At 40.5% G+C, this 20,275-nt stretch overlaps 3 protein-coding genes across 3 annotated transcripts; 1 reads left to right on the top strand and 2 right to left on the bottom strand.

The window, feature by feature from the left end:
- Positions 1 to 417: 417 nt before the first annotated feature.
- On the bottom strand, positions 418 to 2,324 carry J4E84_006274 (uncharacterized protein; the record flags this gene model as incomplete). Its single annotated transcript, XM_049388865.1, has 4 exons — positions 418 to 1,242; positions 1,301 to 1,387; positions 1,439 to 1,813; positions 2,004 to 2,324. The coding sequence occupies 4 exons, from the start codon at positions 2,322 to 2,324 to the stop codon at positions 418 to 420; spliced, it is 1,608 nt and encodes a 535-aa protein (XP_049243139.1).
- A 3,138-nt stretch (positions 2,325 to 5,462) lies between these two features.
- Positions 5,463 to 6,935, bottom strand: J4E84_006273 (uncharacterized protein; the record flags this gene model as incomplete). The annotated part of the gene is made up of 3 exons (XM_049388864.1): positions 5,463 to 6,271; positions 6,321 to 6,386; positions 6,437 to 6,935. 3 exons carry the CDS (start codon positions 6,933 to 6,935, stop codon positions 5,463 to 5,465), a joined length of 1,374 nt encoding a protein of 457 aa, XP_049243138.1.
- A 1,160-nt stretch (positions 6,936 to 8,095) lies between these two features.
- Positions 8,096 to 10,677, top strand: J4E84_006272 (uncharacterized protein; the record flags this gene model as incomplete). Its single annotated transcript, XM_049388863.1, has 5 exons — positions 8,096 to 8,116; positions 8,321 to 8,791; positions 8,840 to 9,218; positions 9,268 to 9,835; positions 10,311 to 10,677. The coding sequence occupies 5 exons, from the start codon at positions 8,096 to 8,098 to the stop codon at positions 10,675 to 10,677; spliced, it is 1,806 nt and encodes a 601-aa protein (XP_049243137.1).
- Positions 10,678 to 20,275: the final 9,598 nt, after the last annotated feature.

Raw genomic sequence — 20,275 nt, 5'->3', positions numbered from 1 at the left:
CCCCCGCCGATCCTCGTCCTCCTACGAACGAATAACAATACAATATTGGCACACGACAAGTAGTAGGAACGTAGCCGTTTCGGAATGGAATGAATGCAAGCATCAAGACATGTCACATGCGTGGATGACTGTACATATTAGAGTCGTGTTTAGAATATCACTGTACTTCTATCTCCCGATCCAAATCAAGACATTGCACAACATCATGAATGAACGACGCAAAGTTTCGTCTTGATTGATACTACGCGGACATGAATCTCGTTTACAATAATAATGAAAAAGACGAACCAAGGAAACCAGTTCCCCTCCTAAGATAAACCCGAAAAGACAAGGTAAGAAAACCTAGCCTGCAAAGAAACCCTAGTCGTCGTCATCATCATCCTCGTAATCGTCACCAGAATCCATGTCCCCAAGGAGTCATTGCTCGTGTCCCTGCACGCCCTCGCCAGACCCCTCTTCGGCGACAACAACGCTATCACCATCGACATCCTTCTTCAGCCTGCCCTCTCTACTAGCGAGGCCCAATCGTTTCACACCCAGCATAAGCGGCAGTGGCAGAACCACCGCACAAACCACGGCCTGGAAGACCAGCGCCCAAAGCATATGTCCAGGCGGCCTATTCCCACCCGTCGCCTCATCCCTGCCCGCATCTTGTACAGCGTCCAGATCCACGGGTCTTCCGTCTTTGAGCTCGTTCATGATGACGATGAAGATGCCGCCGAAGACCTGTCCTCCGACCCAGCAGATGGTGGAAGAGACTTCTGGACTAGCTGGGAAAGTGATCTCGACTAGGTACTCCAAAGCAATCGGAAGCAGGGAAAACGAACATGCGCCTAAGACAGCGCCGAGCACATACGGCGCGACGATCGTCCTGGTTTGCGGCGCCCAAATCATCGCTAGATAAGCTGCCGACAGCACGGGACATAGGATCTTGATACCGAGGAGATATGCGTGTGTGCGGTCTATGATGGGCGAGGTGATGGCGCAGGCTACCAGCCCGACAACGATAAGCACCGCGCCGCAGATACCCGCTTCGTCTTCGGTGTAGCCGTATGGATACAGGATCTGGTTTAGCAGCGAAGTGAAGGCGTTGAAGAAGCCGGTGTAGACGCTGAATGTGAAGAAGACGAGGTAGAAGGAGGGGGTGCGTAGCATGTGCTTCAGGGAGGTCATGATCGACGTTTTGGAGATGACGGAGGAAGCTGAGGGGGGTGTTGGTGGTGCCGCGGGGATGAAGAAAGACTGTGAGGTGTTAGTCAGATATGTTGTGGAGGTTGACTGGAGGTATGAGAAGACGTACCGGGAGGCATGCTACGGTTGCGATGATTGATACTATCAACACCGTAGTCGGTACGTCGCCCAAGAACGGGTTGATGAGAGACGCAAGCTATGTCTTGTTAGCCATCGTTTCCTCTTTTCTTCCCGCGTCATTACTCACCGCAGCCCCAAATGGATTCGCCAAACTAGCCACCGCCGTTGCACCAATCCTTCCTCCCTCAGTAAACCACATATCGCTATACCGAGTCGGCGCCGCGAGCACAAACGGCTGCGCTAGCCCTGTCAAGATCTGCCCAACCATGACTACAGGGAAGATGTTGGTCTTGGTACCCGCATACCGGATCCAGTTGCCGATCAGCAACAAGATGGATGCGGCGATGATGGATGGTTTGGGGCCGCGGTGGAGCAGGTAAATCGTTAATGGACATGTTGCGGCGAAGGAAAAGAGGAAGGCGGTTGAGAGCCAGTTGATGGAGGATTCCGGGACGTGGAAGTATTGCGATGAGGTTGTTGATATGGGGGCGAATGTTAGCCACTATGTTGTGTGTTAGCTATGTTCATGCTTCGCAGTTTCTTGGTGCTCAAGAATGAAGTTCATGCGGTGTTGTCCCAACACCACCGATCGACAACGCAGGGCAATGCCCAAAGTCCGGAACGGAAGACCCTTTCCCAACACCCGCAGAAGCAAACAACGGAACGGGCGACGGTGACAGGTGTCAACTTACATCCCAACTAACAACAATGTTCAACAACACCAACTGGCCCAGCCCAAGCCACCGTCTCTTGTAGACCTTGTAATGCGTATGGCTATAACTCTCTTTCTTCTTCCCCAGTCCAAACCTCCTCTTTTTGCGTCTTGGTGGCTGTTGGTGTGCTTCACCCACCACTCCATTCTCGGGATCGGCGGTACCGTCTCTTCCAAAGTCGACTATTCTCATGTTAGAGGACCCGCTTACTTCGTCGTCTTCGGGTGGGACGTCCTCCGAAAGGTGCGCGGCGTTCTTAATCATCGAGTCGTTCGTTCGGGTGTGCGATAAGTCGGCCATTTTGGGTGCTGCGGACGGCTTCAATTCATAGATGGCGCGCAGCGCACAAGAGGGTGTCCGTCTCTTGATGGATATGGGCTGGGTTAACGATAACGCTGCAAGACGCTGCGAGAAGAAAAGCTCGGAATGTCCGGGTTCCCAACGTCCCAGACGCGCGCCTTAAGTCGATGCAGTTGTTGATGTTGTTCTTATCGGTTCCGGGTCGCAGTCGCACATGTCAAAGCCAGGCGCTGTCCCAAGGTTCCTGCTGGCTGCACGGCCTATTGGCGTGCGACGAGGCAAGGGGTACGCTTGCCGGGTGGTGCGGGACGGACTTGCCGTCTTATTAAGCTAGTCGGCCGCCACATTTGGCCTGCAGGTGGGTGAACTGTATCGTGGGAACTAGCCTTGCGCATTGTTGTCGCTGGGGTACGGGAGTCGGCTGATGCGTGCGCACTGGGAAAGATACTGCTTTTGGAAGAATAGAGGTGTTAGGCGAGGCGGGGTACAATGCGATCGGCATCGCGACTGCGAGGGGGTTGATAAGATTGTGGAAGAGGAAGCTTGTGCGTGCATCTCCACGTTTACTTCTCAGCGCACAAGAGATTAAGCAAATGGTGAGCGGATAAGGTTTATTCGGCGCTGAAATGGTTGAAACCATCTGAGACTCAGATTTGGCTCGCTTCGCTATTCTATGTTAATCTGGCAGGCACGCAGGATTTCGCCGGGATCACTCGGTAAGCTGCATCCCTCCAAGCTGCCATTTTGATGAGGCTTCAGGCAACAACCACTCACGATGGGTGTGCACGCCAACAAAGCCAAGCCAATCCACGCCCACCTTGATTACAAGCCTTTACCGCATCCGAGCGAGTACCTGCGTATTCTCAGCCTGCATGCTGGCAACGCCTGGGAGCCTATCCGATGTAGCTTGCGGCTAGTCAGGCTCTACGAGAGACCACATTATGACGCTCTGTCATATACCTGGGGCGACCCCAACGTCACCAAGCTGATCGAGGTCGATGGCGTCGCGGTTAAAGTTACCTCCAATCTCGAGCAGGCGCTCCGGCACATGCGCGACCCGGAAAATGAACTTCCGCTCTGGGTAGACGCTGTGTGCATCAATCAGTTGGATACGACGGAGAAGTCGCACCAAGTGGCCCTTATGGGCAAGATATATCTCAGATGCGCCCAGGTACGGATCTGGCTAGGCTGCGATGCCTCGCAATGTCGCCTTGGCGATGGAGCGAATGACGACTCAACAGGAGCGGATCCATTCGAAATCGTACGTTTGCTAGCGAGTGGTCGCCATGTCTATGAATGGCAATGCTTCCAACCCCATACGCCCGACACGGCTGTCTACAAGCCCGACGAAGCCTCCAATATGATGTGCGAAGGCTTCCTCGCTATCTACCGAAGTCCTTGGTGGACACGCCTTTGGACTGTACAAGAAGCCATCTTACCAAAGACAGGCACTTTGTACTTCGATACATGGACGACCTCGCTTCAGACGGTCACCGGTTGCGGGTTATACTACGACCAACATGCCTGGAAGCCATGTTGCAATCCCCCCGTATCGCAAATGCCTATTACAATGATCAATGCTCTGAAGGACTTCTGCACCATGACTCGGAGCCTCTATTGGGATCGAGAACGCGATGTCAGCGGCAAGCTCAGGCGACATGACCTACAAACTCAACATGTAGTGTACGGGTTCCGGGCGTGTGAGGACCCACGCGACAAGGTCTACGGGCTGTTGGGTGTCATTGATCACCGATTCTTCACCCCGGATTACACTTTGTCTAAAGAGGAGGTTTTTCTTCAAGCTACTTACACAATGCTTTGTCGCAAATGGGGGTCATTGAAGAGTCTGACAGGCCCTCAATATGGCCCAGCGCCGGACAAACTGGCGTCCTGGGTGCGGGACTTTGATGCGCCTTGCGATCGCATGGACGTCGATGTAGTTTTCGATCGGCACAAATTATTTGATGATGGTGTTTTCAATGCTTCCGACGACCACAGGTCGAGGCCTGTATTGCTAAGAGCTTCCCCGCGGTCGTCGGGTGAGATGGCAAGACGAGTGGGCCTTGAGGTCGTAGGCAGGCGCGTAGGCAAAGTTACCTTTGTATCCGAGGACGTACAGACCTTAATATCCCCGACAGACGATGCTGATATAAGACATAAAGACGTCTTCAGGAGATGGATGCTATCCGCGCTCGACTCGAGTGCGTTGGACATGTTAGCTCACATTAGTATGCAGAGCAATCTCTATAAAGGTCCGAATAACGTCATGGCGTTTTGGCGAACGATGCTTAGTGGATTGGACATTCCAGTCGATAGAGAAGGCCACGCGTGGGATCTCAAATCTAGTCCTGGAACTAGTCCGGCAACAATGCGTTGGCTCGAACACTTTCTTGCATGGGTGGAAGGAAAAGAGGATACGATCAATGCCACACTATGCCACATGATCTCCGTCACAACACATGGTCGTCGCTACTTCAAAACCGGGGACAACGACCAGGGCCTCTGCTATCCGCACGTTCGTGTAGAGGACGAGGTATGGGTTCTAGACGGTGGAAACGTACCCTTCATTCTGCGGCACGCGCATTTGAACACAGAAGAAAGCGATGCACTCAATCCCGTAGTTGTGGATGGATTCTGGAGTGATGGAAAAATCAACTTCAGGTTTGACGGCCAGTTGGGCAAGCCGCCTGAAGGCTATTACGAGTTTATCGGCGACTGTTATTTTGACGGATACATGCACGGGGAAGCGGTTCGAGACAGCACCATTCGCGAACAGTCTATCGTGTTGGTTTGAAAGGATTGTTGATACACTGGTCCAGGAAGAAGAAAGCACATCATAGCGGAAAGCTAATACAGTGATGACTGGGCGTCAGGTCGCAGATATGTAGGTGAGGATGTTCTGCGCAACGAAGCAGCGCCTGGTCGTACGTCGAGCTATGACGTACATGCAGGCGTTTTCTACTGCAACGTCTGACCTACGACTTCCCCGACGTCCTCACTACATCACCGTTTGCGAGGGTATCACGAATTTTAATGTTTTACCATTCATGTAGCTGTCAGCCTTAGCTGCGGGAGCCTAAGTATGCTTACGACCGCTACCAATCGGAACATGAACTATCACCATACTGTTTGAGTCATCTACCCGCTATGTAACTGCACATCACAGCTCTGAGCGACGCGTTCGATAGCCTCAGCGAGTACCGCAACCATCATCATGCGCACCTGGTCAAGCAGCTGCTCGCCCATGCCTGTAGCCACACTAACCACGAAGCACACAGGCGCCAGCAGCACGTCGCGCTCGACCTTCTCAGTCCAGCACAATTGACGCAGCAGAGCGGCGTAAACCCCCATAAAGATCGCCGATTTCCAGAGAGTAAGAAGCAGAGTCTTCGGTCCCAGAAGAGATGCGCTGAGGAAGGCGATCGCGTACATGGCCATGACACCGAACTGAATGTCTCGTTCTAGTTGCGCATTCGAAATCTCGAAGGGACCGATGGTGAGGCGCTCCGGGAAGTCGCCGATCTTTCCATCGTTCCCGACCAGCCGCTTAGAGGTATTCGCTTTGGCGAGGCCGGCTGCGTCGATCTTGATGATGAGGTTTAGCGGGCCTATGTTGTTGACCGTAGCATCGGCGTCGCCTTGCCGCTCCCGGTTGTGCTCGACCAGCGCTTCGGCGATCTTGCTAGTGACATACTCGCGGATGCCTTGACTCAGCGAACTGTCATCGTCGAAGATGTTGGACGCGAAAGACTTGCGGGGGCTGGGTTCGTCTTCATCCAAAAGCGTGGAGTAACCGTGCTCGTCGGCGGTGTCGATGAGAAGTGGGGGTTGTGGCGATATACGAGCAGTCTTGAGGAAGTCGTTTGTGCGCTTGATGCTGGTGGTCTTGTACTGCACCATGCTGGGGTCTTCGACGGGGCCGCCGTGCTGGGGATAGCTGGGGCTGTCTGCAAGCTTGTTAGTGAGTGCGTTGACATCGTGAGTAACTTGACGTACCAGGCGAAATCTGACGCCCTGCGGAGTCCGCGAACCATGCATCTTTGACATGGCTGCTGTTCGCGTCTGTTTCAATGTTAGCATGTAGTATCGAAGCGCCCTGGGTAGACACTTACTGTCCATGGCCTCTGCGATCTTGTGGGAAGAACCCAATGGCAACCCGCTGCGCTTGTCTGCATCACCAGCTGTACGTGGAGAGGTATCCTGGCTTTTGGCGACCTCAGATTCAACGGAATCGCGGCCTGCTTCCTCAGCATGGCGTTTTGGAGAGGCACCTTTAACTGCTGTAGAGCCGATCGTCTCACCATCGCCAACCTCGGTCTCACCAATTCCCTGTAGACTGTGCATGGATTGCTCGCTGGGTAGGAGACCGATCTGTTCGTATCCTGGGCGCACATATGGCGACGCCAACGGGCTGGAGGTGACAGACGGAGGCGACTTCTGCAGGGTAGCGGGACTGGATGATGCGCTCGAGCTAGATTGTTGTCTGAAGAGTCCGCGGAAGCGGCTCGGCTTTCGATCGGTTTTCGGTGTCGCGTTAGCGGGACCGCTGAGGCGAGCCATGTCGATGTCCTTAGCGTTGACAGGCGCTTCCTTTGGTGTTGCGGGTGACATCTGGGGGAAGTAGAGCGAGTGGAGGGGAACGGGCTGCGGAGTGTTGTGGCCGTTGTCGCGCTTTGCTAAGCGAAAGTCGCAGTGAAGGTGAGTCCGCACGGATCCAAACACGTCGACTCTTCACTCAGTATTGTAACCTTGAAGGATTCGATATGACGTTCGATTCTGTTATGAGTCTTCTCATCTCCACGGAACTGCGCAAACAATCCCGTCGCGGTGTTTGACGAGGCACAACCAACCACATAATTGCTTGCCTTACCGTCACTCAAGCGAACGATGCCCAAACCCAGTTGCGGCGGGGAGCGGTCCTCTCCATGAACTAATGCGCAGAGCTCGATGCTTGCTTGTCCAAGCGTACCCTTGTCTCTCACCTTCTTAGCTGATCATTCAAAGACAGAACGACGCAACTACTGGGGTGGCCAATGATGGAGCGCTTTTCCAAACATTCGGTTTGAAACTGCGAACTGACCGCAAGACAGCAGTCCAATAACCCAGGCAGTCCGTTCATAAAGCATGGGGCGACTGATGTGTCTACGGCGCAGGCTTCTCGTATGAGTGTTAGACAGCCCGGTACTATGTGCATTGTCCCAGCAAGTAGCCGAGTCATTTGATAACCATTGCGCAGACTGGCGGTATGTTGCACTCGGTCTTCCAACCCCCAACGCTACTTCCCCTTCATCACCAAGAAAGAGCTCGAAGTACCAGAGGATTCAAGTAAACGTGGGTAGCTGAAGAGTCAAGGGTGAACTGTTGGTTCTGTCTTTGGTATCGACCATACAGCGGATGCGCGACCTCCGTGACATGCGCATTCCGTGCGATGACGTTATCGCCCGGTACTTCTCGCCGGTCGAGACTATGGCCGGCCATCGCGAAATGTTTGGAGACGGACTGCCGTGAGCGAATTTAAAGGAGCTATCGTTGTAGGAGATTGGCGTAAGAATGGCTGAAGGCTGTGCTCTCCTTCATAGTGTCGGAGCGTGGAGTCACCCGCCAAGGAGAGCTCGACGGGTCCACGGGTGGCTCAGACGATGGCTCGTGCACCTTCTACGCGTCTTCCGCGCCGGTGCATGCAGGCGCGCCCTTGAACCGTACAACTATGGCATCGCATTCACAAGCAATCGATACCGACAATGAGTCCACGCTCAAAGCCGCTCCCCGACATGTTCATCGAAGCCACGCCTGTAAGCTCTCACGAGAGGCATACCGTCAAGCATGAGCATGGAAGGCGGCCCATGTCGTTGTCTTCCTACGCTTCGTCATTGGCATAGTATCGTGACTATATCAAGCGCTCTTCTTGAGATTGATACTTTCGCGAAGAACACCCCACAATATGCGGTATCTAACGCTTAACATCGAGGCCTGCTTGGCGCCAGCACGGTACTCAGCCGCAAAACTCGAATTGCGATACTGTGCGTCGCGCCATCTATCCGGAACGACCGCGTGCCGTGAGCGCATGGAAGATGAAGTCATCCTTGCTTTTCTTGCTCGCTGGCCTCAGCTCAGTAGCCCTGGCTAATGTCGGAGCATCGAGCGGGGAAAGCCAAGCCCATGCCACAAGCAACTTACCGAACGCCGACGAAGTCAAGATCGCTATGGACAATGCGCAGGTCGCGCAAGATCCCTTGATGATGGGTGCAATGTCACCAAGCGACAACGGCGCCTCGCCCCGCCATCGAAGGGAGAAGCTACAGTTGCTGAAGAGGATGGACAAGAAGAGCGGTAAATGGGGAACGAGCCACCCGCGTTACAGGCTTCTCGAAGCGCTGTGGGCATATACGAGGTACCGCGAACGCCACATGGCTGAGCTGGATCGCTGGCGGAGTATGTACAAGAGCGTCAGCAAGAAGCAGAAGAAGGTCGGTCGCACCTGCGCGTTGTGATACCGGTTGCTCACAATGGAACAGACGTTGGAGAACACCGTCGGTTACACGAAGAAGCTGGATGAACTCGAAGAGCTGGTCTATGTAAACGCGGCCGTCTCCAAGAGTATAGCCATGCAAGCCATGAAGTTCTACGGCATCAGCCAGGAAGAACTGGATGAGCACATGAAGCAAGCAGAGAGCGACAAGCGCCAAGCAGACAAGTTTGCGACAGCCCAAACCCTGAAGCATTACGTACGCGACTGGGCGGACGAAGGTCTGAAAGAGAGGAACGAAGCGTTCCCATGCATACTGAGCACCTTGAGCGCCATCAAAGCAGAGTCAACTGAAAGCGCACCACTCAGGGTACTGCTTCCAGGCTCCGGCGTTGGACGGCTAGGTCATGATGTCGCCAATCTCGGAGGTAAGTGTGGCGCGCAAGGGCAGAAGCGCAGCAACTGACGCAATGACAGGCTTCGAGGTCACGATCAATGAGTGGTCAATGTTCATGAACGTCGGATACCGGTACATGGAAGCGCAAAAGGATGCGCACGCGGTGACCATACACCCATTCATCGACGGAATGTCGCACCATGCTACGAAGGCCGACATGACCCGGAGTGTAACGGTGCCCAACATCGCCCCCAACCCTGGTGTTCTGCTCGTCGAGGGCGACTTCAACACCGCATTCAACGATCAACCAGGTCACTACGACATCATCGTCACCCATTTCTTCATCGACACGGCGCGCAACCTCATGGCCTATTTCGACACTATCCAGAGGCTACTGAAGCCCGGTGGTAAATGGATCAACTTCGGCCCACTCCTGTACGGCACCGGGCCTTTCGTGCAGCTGAGCTTGGAGGAGATTGTCGACGTTGTTGAAGAGATGGGCTTTGAGTTCGAGGATCTGGGCGACGAGTGCGGCGACCTGACGTTCGAGGGCAAGAAGGTTCGGAGTAAAGAGGCAGAGTACGGGTTCAACCGGAGAGCGTTGACGCGCTACGCATACCTGGCGCAGGTTTGGATAGTGAAGAAGGTGTGAGCTGTCGCGTCGCATCGCGTCGCTCGCCTTGCTGCGCACATATCTCGAGAAACAGTAGATAGTGTATACGCACTTCCGCAACAGCCTGTATATATTTACAAGTTGTAATCTATAGTAGATTATCTTAGATAATCTACTAACCTATATTAGTTAGGCTAAGGTGGCGTTGCTTGCCGTGCGGGGATCAATGAACGATTCGTCCAAACGGCCGAGCTATCCGGTACGACTAAGCACAGCGCGGCTTGCGTCAGAGACTCCGGTTACCCGGATAGAACTAGAAAACCACCCACTTTCTTGCAATCTTCCTTTCCCTTACTCTGAAATCAACAATTCTTCTGCATACCTATACACGATGTTTTGGACAAACTCTATCATAAACATTTGTCTCATCTTTGTTGGCGGCATACTGGCCCTTGGACTTTGCACCTTTTTTACGTTCTTCCTGTTTTTCAGTTGCTTAGATGGGTACAGCGCTTACAAACGTACCAAAGCCGGGGATAAAAGCCGTTACCAGCACTCCATCAACACACAGCTATCTGAAACGATCCGCTGCCTCCCTGAAAAGAATGGCGATCTGGAATTCTACGACACTGAGGACGAGGAAGAACACCATCAGCGCAAGGCTGAGGAGGAAGCAGACCAGCACCTTACTTTCTATGGAAAATTTTGGAAAGAGTTTCGCAATCAGCAATCAGGCAAGACAGGATCGGATGAAATAAAGAAGAAGGATCGCGAAGAGAGGAGGAAATTGGCTAAAGCGGTAGTGAGAGAATTAGACCTCAGAGAGCGCAACAAGGCAAAGAACACCAACAAAGTGCAATCTTTGGGGACTTTGTAAGCGAAGTCACGATGTATGTCTAATAAGCCTGCAGCAGCACATCCTGTATATTTCTCTGTGTCTTACCTATTCGCGAGCTAGTGTTGTGACGTTGAGTCGTGAAATAACAGTCTAAAGTGCATCTCAGCGTGGTGGCACGCACGTTATCATGAAACAGCCAATGCGTATCTGCGAGGACATGAGTGGGCTAGAGAGGAAGCCGGAGCTAGAGGAATAAAACTGCAGATTGAGAAGTCAATCCAAAGTCGAGAATGCGCATCCTGGTAGTTCCTCCGCACGAACAGCAAGATCATCAGAATGCATTCAGTAAGCCGTACATTATCAATAGCTCTTGGCAGACAGTAGCTGAAAGTATGATGTTTAGATGTCATCGTGAAAGTCGTGAGAGATACCAACGTTTGCCCATCGTGGCATGTACAATTGTTGACGCAGAGATCGCTCAGCTGAGGAGTACCGCCGGTGCGCGTAGTGCACAGGTTCGCGTAACGTCCCACCCCCACAACAACACATCTTCAACGCGTCACAACTCCACTGATCGGGGTCGGATTCAAAAAGCGATTGAAAAAATAGAATCGCACAAGCCAGGAAATGATTTCATACATAGCAAAGTCACTGCCAAGTACGGTTCTTAACGCAGTACGCTCGTTCGAAGGAACTAAGGCCTAACAAGACCCCGCAACGTTGCATCGATCCGTGCTGCCTGCACCGCCACTCGTACGCCCAGTTGTACCTTCACCTCCTTCACAGTCCGACTCTCGATCTTGGTCTCGATGGATACAGCGATAGGTCAAGCGCGCAGACACTCGTAGCCAACGTGGTTGATGAAATCGGTCGACATCCCGAGGAGAGATGACACAATGTGATGCGCTTAACCGGAGGGCTCAATGTGAATGACATAACCGACGATCTTGCCAGTAGTCAGGCTGTTCGAATTTGTGAAGCGAGATTCCAGTGCAATTCCGGTGCAATTGTAGCTACAATTCTGGATGGTGTCACCCTGGTTAGCGAAGCTTTTTGAGTGTCTCAAGTCGTAGACAGGCTGAAGGGCACTCACACGCTCCGCAACCGGACTCTCGTTTCATCGTTCCCAAACGTCAGCTCCAGCACCTTGGTGTGCACACTATTATTCTACTTGGTTGGATGGTCACGATTCACCGGACAGCGAAACGATATTCTGTATGGTCCGCAGCGCCTACGGCAGCTCTTCCACTGGTCTTTCGTCCGATGTGTCGGACTACTACGGCTTCACCCTGCCCCAGTCCGCCTCCGCCAGCCGTTGTTTGAGTCCAGTAGATACCACAAGGCCGGCCTCAACGTCCTCCAGCTTTCCCAAGAGCGAAAGCCCGTTTCCATCGAGCTGCTCCCGTTCCGAAGCAGTTGTGTCCGCCGAGTGTGTGTATGTCTCTTGATCTCCAACATCCCACAAAAAGGTAATTTTCTTAGGGCTGGCCGTACGGGTAGATTATTGCGACTGATTTGCGATCGTGCAGGCAAATGGGCGTGGGGGTCATCGTTGTCTTCGATGTGCTCGTTAGCGAGAGCCTGTTTGCACGAAGAGTAGGAACGGGGTCTGTCGCGTGCGAAGTAGTCTAGGCGAGACGTCGTATCATCGATATCGTCGGGCGACTACATGACGTCAGGCAATCGGCGCCGACTTTTCGATGCCGAGGGCGTGCGCATGCGTTTCCTTTCGATATTCGTTGGGGGAGGGCACGAACATGTTCTGGTCGGTCGCCGCGAGCTCGCTTAGCACAACACTGCGTGTCTTCTTGCGCGGGTGCGGGCTCTCGCAACTGTTAGGCTGCCGTCGCTTGCTAGTGTGCAAGGAAGAGAAACATAGTCGAGTGCGGGCGCAAGATGTCCGTTCGGAGAATTAGAGGACAAATAAATTAGAATGCATTAAGAGAAGAAAAGTAGAGAGATAGAATAGTTCGACCTCTAGCCTATGTTATTATAGTAGTCTACGCTTTAGTTAGTTTAGTAGAATAACTATAGACTAGTAGTTACGCTATATCTAGTACTAATCTACTAACTTACTAACTCTTCTCTAAATACATTCTCTTACGTAGTATACCTACTACTAATAACTTAATTAATACTCTATTAAGAACTTATTAAGATAGAATTAATTAGAAAGGTAAGAGAAAGAATTTTTTAAAATAATTATCTTATAGAATATAATTAAGTAGAGAAAAGATATAGAATAATATATTATATAACTCTTAGCTTTATAATAGCTACTATATCTAGATAGAGTTATAGTTAGTCTTTAACTCTAACTCTACTCTATTACTACTATTTTAGTATATAGTAATAATTACTAGTATTTATTATATTAACCTTATAGTTTCTCTATCTACTCTTTACTTAGCTAATAACTTCTATACTTTAACTCTTAGACTAATACTATATATAGTTCTATATTTATTACTTAATAAGTAGACTACTACGTAAGTAGTAGTTTATAAGTAAAAGTTATTTAGCTTAGACTATATAGAATAGAAGTAAAGCTTCTAATTAGCTAATTAAAGTAGTTTACTTATTAGCTATATATAATAACTTTATTATAAAGATTAGTATTTTTAGCTTTATTAGATAGATTAATATAATATATTATATTAGCTTACTACTATAAGTAGCTAGAGTCTTAGTAAAAAATATTAAAACTTTAGATAATTATAGTAGTAAGCTAATATAATATATTATATTAAGCTTTTATAGTAGAATATATAGAAAATAAAAAAGCTACGCTAGTAGCTAGTGTAATATATATCTTATAATAAATCTAGTTACTACTTTCTAGTAAAGCTAGAAGAGTAGAGTAGCTTAACTTTATTTAGAGTTAGTTTAGATTTTAATAAAAAATACTTATATAGTTTAATATTAGTAGCTTAGACTAGTAAGTATATATTATAATTAAAAAGCTAGAAGACTTTATATATTTATTATTATAGTATCTATACTTCTAAGTTAGTAGTATAAATATACTAATTAAGTTAAAAGTAAAAGTATAAAAGTATTATAAGTAAAGTAAAAAGATAGTGTTTTTAGAAGTAGAATAGTCTAGAGTAAAAAATAGTAAAGTAAAGAATATAAAGTATTTAATAAAGTTTTTTATAAAAACTTTATAAGAAATTAACTAACTATATTAAGTTTTAGAATATAGACTCTAAATTCTAAAAAATATAGTATATATACTCTAAAACTAAACTTAATATTCTTTTATATTTAGACTAGAAGAATAAGTATCTAAGAATATAGAGTCTAGAAGAATATAGCGTTTTACTATAGTTAGAAATCTAAATAGAGTTTATTTAGATTATATAGTTTATATATAAAACTTTATACTAAACTCTATTTAAAATAAACTAAAATAGAGTATTTTTAGTAGAAAGTTTTAGGTCTAGTAGACCTAGAAGTATCTACTACTAGATTTATCTACTATTATTATACTTATAGATCTTATAGACTTACTTCTATTATAAGAAAATCTTTTACTTTATAGTACTTATAGATTTACTAGATCTAAAAGTATAGTATAAGATTTCTTTCTACTTATAATTATAGATCTAGTTAACTTATTTATTTCTTTTAGTATATCTACGTATAGTAGCTATTATTATTATAGCTTATATAGTTATTTATTATTAAGTATTTTACTTAGAAAAGATACTTTAACTATCTAGTATTTCTACCTAGTATTACTAAGTACTATTAAGAAGTAAGAGTTTAAATTTTTATACTAATACTTTCTTACTTTACTTTATAAAGCTACTAATTAGCTATATACTATCTATAAAACTTTTTCTACTCTAAGCTTTATATACTAACTCTTTTATAGTTATTATATTTTATAGCTATATTAGAGTTTAGTAGTATAATAATACTAGTAGCTACTATATCTATCTTAAGCTATCTAATAATAGCTACTTTATTATTTCTCTAATTACTATATATATTTTTATTTTCTTTTTTCTTTCTTTTCTATATATATATACTTTACTAACTATATATATTCTAGCTTATTACTATATTTAGTAAGCTATCTATTATTTCTAAAGCTAATAATACTTTATAAAGTAGTAATATTATAACTAATATCTATAATAAGTATAAGTACGTACTATATCTTAATAATATTAGTTTACTCTAAGATATACTAGATATATAGTTTAACTCTAAGATTTTATATAAGATTCTTATATAAATTCTACTATATCTACTATTTTCTATACTAATATATTCTAAGATATAAAGCTAGATATTAGAAAAACTATTATAAAAAGAATAGAACTTCTTTAGAAAGTTATAGTAATAAGTTCTACTAAGATTATTTTAAGTTTCTAATATACTATTAGTTTACTTACTCTAGCTACTAGTCTAAGTAGATAGTACCTTCTAGTAACTAAACTAAGTAGACTATATCTAAATACTTATCTAGTAAAATTATAGAAGCTATATTTTAATTAATACTAAAAAATAAATATAGTTTACTTTTAGAGAGAGAAGTAGATTAGTATATATAAAAAAAACTTATAATATCTAGTAGCTATAAAATTAAAGTAGAAGAATAGAGTCTATTTTTTTAAATATTTTACTTTTTTATAAAGTTTCTACTATAATAAATTCTAAAATTTAAAATACTATAAGAATAGAAAAACTATATAGTAGAGTAAACTATAATACTATATTCTCTAGTATTATCTTAAGTATAGTCTTATTTTTCTAGTCTAACTTTTAGAATTATAATATATAATATCTACTTTTAACTATATTTAACTAGTAGATAGAATAATATCTTAAGCTATTTATTATAGTAATATTTATTAAAAGCGTCTTATACTATAAAAAAGATTATACTTAATATATTATAGTTAGATTAGATATTATTTTTCTTTATATACTATATAGCTTTAATAAGCTATTAAGTACTAGCTTTATATAATATATAATAAGCGTAATCTACTCTACTATATATTTTCTCTATCTAAAAGCTTAGCTTTATTAAGTAACTATACTACTATATATAATACTTATTTACTTATAATTAATTTTTATACCTTTTAATAATTTATTAAAGCTATATACTTATCTAAAAACTCTACTACGCGCTTAGTTATTATAGCTAAACTACTATACTATTATACTTTTATAAAAGAAAATATAGTAGCTACTACTAGCTTATTAAAACTAGTAAAATACTTTTTATAGCTAGCTATATCTTAGCTTAGTTTAATCTAATAGTAATCTACTAGAAATATATCTATACGCTTTTATTATTTTTCTTTACTAGCTTCTATCTTCTAGCTCTTAAGCTTTAACTATATAGCTAGATTTTAGTTTTTTTATTAAGAGCTCTTATACTATATAGATAGTAAAAAAAAAGTTACTTAAAAAAACTTAAGTCTAGAAAGCTTTACTAATCTATTAAAAGTAAAACTAGTTTACTCTAAAGATACTAAGTAAACTATAAGAAGTACTATAATAAGTATATAGTAGTAAGGTAAAAGTACTAAGTATAAAAAGCTTTTAATACTCTAAGCTACTATCTAAATAGTTTTTTAAGTAGACTATAGTTTTAATAGAAAAGCTACTATTATATTTAAGCTACTATTTAAATAAGTTTTTAGATAAACTACTATTACTATTAGATATATAAACTTTAAGTTAAAGTCTACTATAAGTAGTTTATACTACTTTAGTTTTTAGTACTTACTTAGATTAAAGTCTTTAAGATTCTCTAGATAAAATCTAGATTAAAGTTCTAAACTTTAATCTTTTTATAAATATTTTATAACTACTAACTCTTTTAACTTTATATAAAGTAGATATACTTTTATATAAGTAATAATATACTTATATATTTTATATAATTCTAACTATAGAGTAAGATATCTACTAGTCTATAGTTAAAGTATATATAGATACTAAAAACTATTTACTTCTTATCTAGATATAAAATCTTTACTATCTAACTCTAATATTAAACTTTACTATCTAAGCTAGATAAAAAACCTTTCTATCTTTATATAATATATATCTTTAGTATTTATATCTAATATAAATCTATTATATTTATTTAAGTAATAAAACTTTTATTTTAAATATTAATATATCTAACTTTAGAGTTAATACTATATATACTATATATACGTTGCGTCTATAAGTATATTTATTATACTAGCTCTAGAAGCTATAATATAAAGTTAAAAGCTAATTAAATACTTATATATATTTTCTACTTTTATTTTAATAACTTACTTTAAATTCTATATATTAGTCTACGCGTTTTATATAGAGTACGCTTTACTACTAATACTTATATTACTAATAATACTATCTTTCTATAGATTACTTATAATTAGAAATAGAATACTATACTTATAGTAAGAGGCCTAGAGAGTTAGGTCTACTATAAATAAAAAAGACCTTTCTAGTTACTCTCTTAAATAGATTTCTACTACTACTATAATTACTTATCTATATACCTAGTACTAAAAGAATTATAATTAAAATTATATTACTTCTATCTTTTTAGAATTTACTATCTACGTACTATTACTTTATTATATATAATATAGTAGTATAGCTATTACGCGTCTACGCGCTTTATATATACTAATTCTAAAGTAGATTATTTCTAATACTTTAATAAACTAAACGTTTAGCTTATAGATAAAGCTACTATTATTATTATATAGTAAAGTATATAGTACTAAAAGAATTATAATTAAAATTATATTACTTTTATATTTTTAGAAATTAAACTCTATATACTCTTATAGTATTATATATCTTATAGTACTTTAGCTACTACGCGCCTATACGCTTTATATATACTAATTCTAAAGTAGATTATATCTAATAGTTTCTATTTATATACTTTATATCTTTTTCTATTTTATATACTTTTTATCTTTTATACTCTTTTATCTTTTATACTCTTTTATCTTTTATACTTTTTTACTTTTTATGCTCTTTTACTTTTTATACTCTTTTATTTTCTATACTCTTTTACTTTCTATCTTCTTTTATATACTTTCTTTTATCTTTTCTTTTACTCTATTTTATCTTATCTTACCTTTTAGATAATACTAGTATATTTTATAAGCTATTACTTATACCTTAGTATTTTTATCTTTTCTTTTCTCTTCTCTTTACTTTACTATTTATTAAGTATATAGTAAGTTAATTATAAAACTAAAAATTATCTTAGACTCTAATACTAATATATAGCTAAATTACTAGTAGTTAGAAGTTTAATAATATTAGACTTTACTATATTAAACTAACTACTTTCTACTAAAGTAGAAATAATAGTAGAAATATTATATCTACTAGACTTAGATAATAAGCGTTTTTATATAAAAGTAATTACTATTACTAAGAATATAATCTACTTATATTATTCTAAGAAAGAACCTAATAATCTAAATAATCTATACTACTTTACTTATTATATTTATAAACTCTTTCTAGAACTCTAGAATAGTATCTATAAGTTTTACTTTCTAACTAAACTAAATACTTAAGTAGTACTAGAGCTATTACTATTTTATAATTACTTTCTTAGCTTAGAAATTATTAATAAGAAAATAGTTATATACTTTATATAGAAGTTAGATCTTACGCTATATTATATATTACTATAGATCTACTTAGAATTTAAGTATATTCTTAAGTAGTAACTTCTTAAATAGTATCTATTATCTATATAGATAGTACTAAGCTATAGAGATAGAGAATTAGAACCTACTTATTTATAAGACTATTTTCTCTATACTTTAGCTTCTTTACTTAATTATAGAAGTAGTAAATTCTTTCTAATTTTATAAGCTAGAACTATAACTAGTCTACTTCTACTAGTAGCTATAGAGATATTACTACTTTAGAATAGTTACTATACTATAGACTTTACTCTTAATCTTAATAAAGTAATCTATTTAGTATACTTAGTTTTCTTATCTTTAGTTCTAGAATAGATTTTACTAGAGAATAAGATTAAATATAACCTTTATAAACTAAAGCTCTTTATTTATTTTTTTCTTTATTATATAATAATATACCTTTTACTTAATAGAAAAGTTATAGTATATATAGTACTACTACTCTTAGATAATATAAATAGATATATAACTCTAAACTTTATATATAATATATACTATCTTACTAATAATAGAATTATAGAAGTAGAAGTTTATATTTAGACTAAGATTTTAAAGCTTAAGAAAAAAGAATAGATTTAGTTCTTTATAAATAATAGTAGAAAGATAATATAAATTTTCTAAGCTACTTATAAAGTAATATAGAAAGATAAGTATAAGAATAAAGCTTCTTAAGCTTTAAATACTACTATTATACTAGTGCATAAGGTGTTCTTATATAAATTAGATCTTTAATAACCTAAGAATTATCTAGAGAAAGAACATCTTTTAATAAGAGCTTTTTAGAATTATCTTATTATCTACTATTTTATCTTTTACTTATACTTTTTAAAATTAGACTCTTATATAATACTTTAGATAATAGAATCTCTCTATAATAGAACTTTTTCTTACTAAACTAACGTCTATATACTTTCTTACCTATACTAACTACCTTATATTCTTATAGTAATATATCTTTATACTCTCTAACACCTATACACTATATAGTATCTAAGAATAGCTTAGTATATAAGCTTATAAAAAGATTATTTTTACCTTACTAGTATTAAATTCTATAGTTAGAAATATACTCTAATCTAAAAAACTTATATATATATCTTATATATAATAAGTAAGCTTTTAATATAAGTATTATAAATTAGATTAGTAGTAGACGTATAGAGTATATATATATACTATCTTTTTATATCTTTAACTAAAAGCTTATACTATAAAGATTCTAATAGAGTATTCTAAGTAATCTAATAGATATAACTAATAAGGTTATTAGCGCTAGATCTTTATAAGTAATTATCTAACTAAATAAAAAAAAGTCTATATATCTAATAACTTTTATAGTACCTAGAAATGCTCTATAAGATAGATATAAACTATTATAATAAATATTAAAATAAATTAAAACTCTAAACTATACCTATAGAATTATAACTAATTATAGTATAATCTATACTTACTTAGTAAAGAAGTAACTAAAAAAGCTATTTTAGTAGTACTTATACGCGTTCTAAATACTACTCTACTATTATCTACTAATATATTACGCTATATAACGCTACTTCTAAAAAAGTTTTTTTAGATTTATTATAATATACTTTAATACTAACTTATATCTTAATTATAATTATATTTAAGAAATATTACTTTATTAAATATGCTAGTGCAGAAATATAAGTATAACATAGTTAAGTAATATAGTATATAATTATAATATAGGTATATTTTCTAAATACTTTATTTTATAGTAGATAGTAGTATATATTCTTTTAAAAGTTCTAGTAATTAAAACTAAGCTATAAAGTTTAACACTTCTAAACTTTATATAAAAGTATAAAAGTAAGAAGCTAGAATTTAGCCTAGATTCTATAGAGAAAGAGAAATAGAAGAGTATACATTCTATATACCTTATACTAGAGGCGTAGAGGCTCTTAGGC

The sequence above is a fragment of the Alternaria hordeiaustralica genome (genome assembly GCF_023758085.1).
Source record: "Alternaria hordeiaustralica strain BMP 2776 chromosome Unknown scaffold_12, whole genome shotgun sequence".
Taxonomy (NCBI): domain Eukaryota; kingdom Fungi; phylum Ascomycota; class Dothideomycetes; order Pleosporales; family Pleosporaceae; genus Alternaria; species Alternaria hordeiaustralica.
Note: the sequence above shows the minus strand (reverse complement) of the source record. Positions and strands in the feature narration are given on the sequence as shown.